The sequence below is a fragment of the Seriola lalandi genome, unplaced genomic scaffold, assembly GCF_002814215.2.
Source record: "Seriola lalandi dorsalis isolate HSWRI2012SDOR001 ecotype SW California unplaced genomic scaffold, Sedor1 jcf7180002054958, whole genome shotgun sequence".
Taxonomy (NCBI): domain Eukaryota; kingdom Metazoa; phylum Chordata; class Actinopteri; order Carangiformes; family Carangidae; genus Seriola; species Seriola lalandi.
Window position 1 is genome coordinate 920,222 of NW_019525509.1, and position 2,338 is coordinate 922,559.

Consider the following 2,338-nt stretch of genomic DNA (forward strand, 5'->3'; position numbering starts at 1 on the left):
ACTCCCTGGATAGTGAGTAGGGAGTAGTGAATGAGTGAGTGATTTCGGACACAACCTATGTCTGTTAGGGAAGCCGATTGGTATATCTGGAACACCTGTGGTGGCCAGTATATTCCAGGATCTTAAAGTCACGGCTGAAAACTAGCTATTCTCTCTCTGCTCCTCCCCCCAGGCACAGCACACCCAAACACTGCTGTCCAGGAAGAGAGAGACAGCTCTAAGAAAATACTGAAAAAATATGAAGGGTCAAAGGGAGAGTGAAAGTAAAAGTGAAAGAAAGGATGAGAATGACTCTGCAACCCATATAGTTAAACGCAGCTAGAAATAGGAGAAGAGGCATTCAAAGCTGAACATCCCCATCATTGCCTTTAACACCACTTTGTTTTCAGAGCTGCAGCTTTGAGGTAAGAATCATTTATGTCATCTATCCTAAAATGTTGTAGTAGTGAATTTTGGCATTGTAAAACCGAAATGTTTATTTTACTGAACTGTTAAAAGCAATGAATAACAGATGAACAATGTAAGAATTTAGTAACACTTGGCATGTTAGTAGTCTACTGTAGTTTATGGTTTGCCTCAATTTATTTTGCTTAAATTAAGTTTTGAGTCTTAGTTTTGCTTTTCAACATGGATGTAGCTGTAAGATTTTTCTCTTCTGTGCAAAGGGCATCAGGAATAGAGTGGGTGTTTTACTACTGTGCATAAATCTCAGTCTCTCCTCCCCCAGTTTAACAGATTCATTTAAGTATTCAAATTGAAGTATTCATTCACTTTACAATAAGTACTTGCAGTGTCTGTTTTTGAAAATATTTAATTTACTGAATATTCTACATGAATTGAATTGACTGGTGACAACTGTTTTGGTTTAGTTAATGAAGTTCACATATAGAGAGTGTTACCTCAATAATGTATTGCAGCCATGGGAAAAAGTTCGTCCAAACCTGAGCCCCCCACATCTCCTCCGAGTAAGATACTTTAGTTTACAGAACATTGTTTAAACTAAATAACAGATAATGACACATTTTCCGATTTTGCTGATGTTTTCTTACCATGTGAACTTTACTTGTCAGCTTTTGATGAACCATGGAGGAAAATACAATGGGGGTGAGTGATGTGTTCAATATGTGGTGGCTGTATTGTTCAATTTTTTTCTTTAGATAAATATTTTTAATACCAAAAATTGCCAAATTCATGTGTTGAGACTGTCTTTTGTTGTTATCTTTCTTATCTGTTGATATCTCAGTGACACTGTGATTTAACATCATGGATGACACAGCAACCAATTTATGCATGCTATGCAAAATTGGTTACAACAAATACATTTTCATCTACAACCTACTCTAAACTTTCTTTACTGAACAGCAACAAAGAGAGATATCTGCTGGAAGTGAAGAATTATCAACCCCATAACAATGAGCTCCAACATCTGAGAATTCTTCTTCATGGACCAGCTGGTGCTGGAAAGTCCAGTTTCATCAACTCAGTCGACAGTGTTTTACAAGGCAGAATGGCTGGTCGAGCTTTGACAGACGCAACCTCTAAGGAGAGCTTCACCAAAACAGTATGACTATTAGTTTAGCAACTATTTGTGATGAAACTATGTGAGCAACATACAAACTGCCTTACAATTATCATTCAGTAGGTGGCACTGTTTTCATAAACCCCTTCTGATTTACAGTACAGAACTTACAAGATCCAAAAAGAAGAACCAGGGACCCTTTACCCTTTTGTCTTCACTGACATCATGGGCCTTGAGAAGGACTCAAACAAAGGGGTTGGAGTACAGGACATCATACTGGCTATGAAGGGACACGTAAAAGAGGGTTACAAAGTACAATTATTGAATTCATTGAACTTTGTTGGACATTTTCAGTGATAAAATCCAGCTTTGTGTTTTCTATATCCCATTTCATTTACATACATATAAGCAACTATTTATATACACAAGTCATTCTTTAATTTGACTTTTTTTCCAGTTCAATCCTGTTACTCCATTATCTGAGGACGATCAAAACTACAACAGCTCCCCCAGTCTAAGTGACAAAGTTCATGTTCTGGTTTGTGTGATTGCCGCTGACACATTTAGTATACTGGATGAAGAAACAATGAAAAAGATGAGGGAGGTCAGACTTGCTGCCAGTGACATGGGTAAGGGTTAGAGTTTGTTATTGTGTTTTTGAGTTTGATTCAAATAATCTGACAACATTGTCTTGACTGACTTGGATTCTGCTCTGTATCGACAGGGATTCCCCAACTGGCTATTCTCACCAAAATTGATGAAGCCTGTCCTGAAGTCAAAAAAAATATAAGGGACGTGTATAAGAGCAAGTACCTGAAG

The 2,338-nt window shown here is 37.5% G+C and overlaps 1 protein-coding gene across 1 annotated transcript in view; it reads left to right on the plus strand.

Moving 5' to 3' along the window:
• Window positions 1–285: 285 nt before the first annotated feature.
• The window catches only part of LOC111645852 (interferon-induced protein 44-like), a 3,101-nt gene continuing 1,048 nt past the window's right edge, over window positions 286–2,338 (plus strand). The window contains exons 1-7 of the mRNA XM_023395167.2: window positions 286–404; window positions 918–965; window positions 1,071–1,104; window positions 1,363–1,561; window positions 1,679–1,831; window positions 1,977–2,148; window positions 2,244–2,338. The exon at window positions 2,244–2,338 is cut by the window's right edge and continues 1 nt beyond it. Coding sequence (XP_023250935.1) covers window positions 920–965; window positions 1,071–1,104; window positions 1,363–1,561; window positions 1,679–1,831; window positions 1,977–2,148; window positions 2,244–2,338 — 699 coding nt within the window. The 5' untranslated portion in view covers window positions 286–404; window positions 918–919. The remainder of the gene's footprint in view (window positions 405–917; window positions 966–1,070; window positions 1,105–1,362; window positions 1,562–1,678; window positions 1,832–1,976; window positions 2,149–2,243) is intronic.